The following is a 1,489-nucleotide window of genomic DNA, read 5'->3' on the forward strand; positions in this document are numbered from 1 at the left end:
TCATCAGGCGATCAAAATGAGGACGAATGCTTGACAGGCAGCACCTCATGTCAGCGTCGATCACAAGCATATTGCATGCCTTCGTTTTTCAGAGTTACCATGATTGAGAATCCAGCCTCACAGCAATAGGTTAAGGTGGAATGGACCAATAGGGTCAGGGCCCTCTTCAAAAGAACAGGACAGTCCTTCACTTTCAGCCAAAACGTGGTGAGCTCTTGTTCCATGAAGTCACTCTTGAGCTGCGCATCTTCATGAATTCGACAAAATTCAACCTTCATAGCCACGTCAGTATCGCAGATACTGAAAATGGTCGGACAATCCACTCATCACGAGAGCAGTCGTCCAGTCGGGGAAGTAATGTTCGATGGCTTCATTAATTGACAGAAGGTGAGTTGGGATCTCCTCGTGGAAGTGGCCTTCAGCATCTGGTGTAGCATCCAGGAGAGTCGTCAACTCAGGGGAAGATAGTCGTGTCACCGTCCTGGACTCTTCTCTGGTAAAGGTGAATCTTCCTCCTGAACGCTGCCACGAGCCGTGTGTAGCATTGGGAGGTTTCCTTGAAGTGACAGGTTCAAGGAATTCACCTTGGCGAAGAAGTCAGCCAAGTAAGCAACCTTCATCACCAACAGTTCATCCTGCATCTGTTCATGCAGCTGATTCTCCATCTCGGTACACCCTCTCTCCAAGAACAGCGATATTTCCTCTCGTAGTTGAATCATTCGATTGAGAACTTTACCACACGAAAGTCAGCGCACCTCTGAGTGGAATATCAGGACAGTGAAATCGGCGTCCATTTCTTCACACTTCGCTTTGAAGATTCTTGAGTTTGTTGCGCTCCCTCGGATGTGGTTCACTATCTTCACCACATCTGAAAGCACTTCTCGAAGACCAGGAGGGAGATTCTTCATCGCTAAAGCATGGCGATGTATCATGCAGTGGGTGAAGGAGATATGGGGGTCGACATCCTTCACGAAGGCTTTGAAGTCGGATCTGTATCCGACCATGGAAGGTGCCCCATCTGTACACACCCCAACAAGGCGTTCCCAGCCAAGCTCATGTTTGATGAGGAAGGCTTCCAGCATTCTGAACACATCTTTTCCCCGAGTGGTAGTAGCCAATGGCTCTGAGAACAGGTACTCCTCCTTCATGGCTTCTCTGTTGAGGCAACATCTGTTGACTCGTCCAGTTGCAGTCAATATTCTGGACTGCTCTTCACAGCGCTCATTACTTGCAGCAGAATATCATTACTGATATCCGAGATTCAACTTTTGACTGTCATTCGAAAGTGAAATCTGCCTGAACTTGTTTGACTGCTGTTCCCCCAGCACCAACTTCGCTGCTTTGAGAAGACATGGCTTGATAAGCTCTTCACCGATGGTGTGAGGTTTCTTAGTCTGTGCGATTCGATAAGCAATCCGGTATGAAGCCTCCAGCGCTGCTTCATTTTGACGAGCGCAGTGACCTGTCAAATCGATGCGGGAACCCTTGA

At 48.4% G+C, this 1,489-nt stretch overlaps 1 protein-coding gene across 1 annotated transcript in view; it reads right to left on the reverse strand.

Annotated features, from left to right (window-relative positions):
* Positions 1 to 532: 532 nt before the first annotated feature.
* Positions 533 to 1,489, reverse strand: part of LOC129701939 (protein FAM200C-like) — a 1,116-nt gene continuing 159 nt past the window's right edge. The window contains exon 1 of the mRNA XM_055643384.1: positions 533 to 1,489. This exon is cut by the window's right edge and continues 159 nt beyond it. Coding sequence (XP_055499359.1) covers positions 747 to 1,148 — 402 coding nt within the window. The 5' untranslated portion in view covers positions 1,149 to 1,489 and the 3' untranslated portion in view covers positions 533 to 746.

This window comes from Leucoraja erinacea, chromosome 12, assembly GCF_028641065.1.
Source record: "Leucoraja erinacea ecotype New England chromosome 12, Leri_hhj_1, whole genome shotgun sequence".
NCBI lineage: Eukaryota > Metazoa > Chordata > Chondrichthyes > Rajiformes > Rajidae > Leucoraja > Leucoraja erinaceus.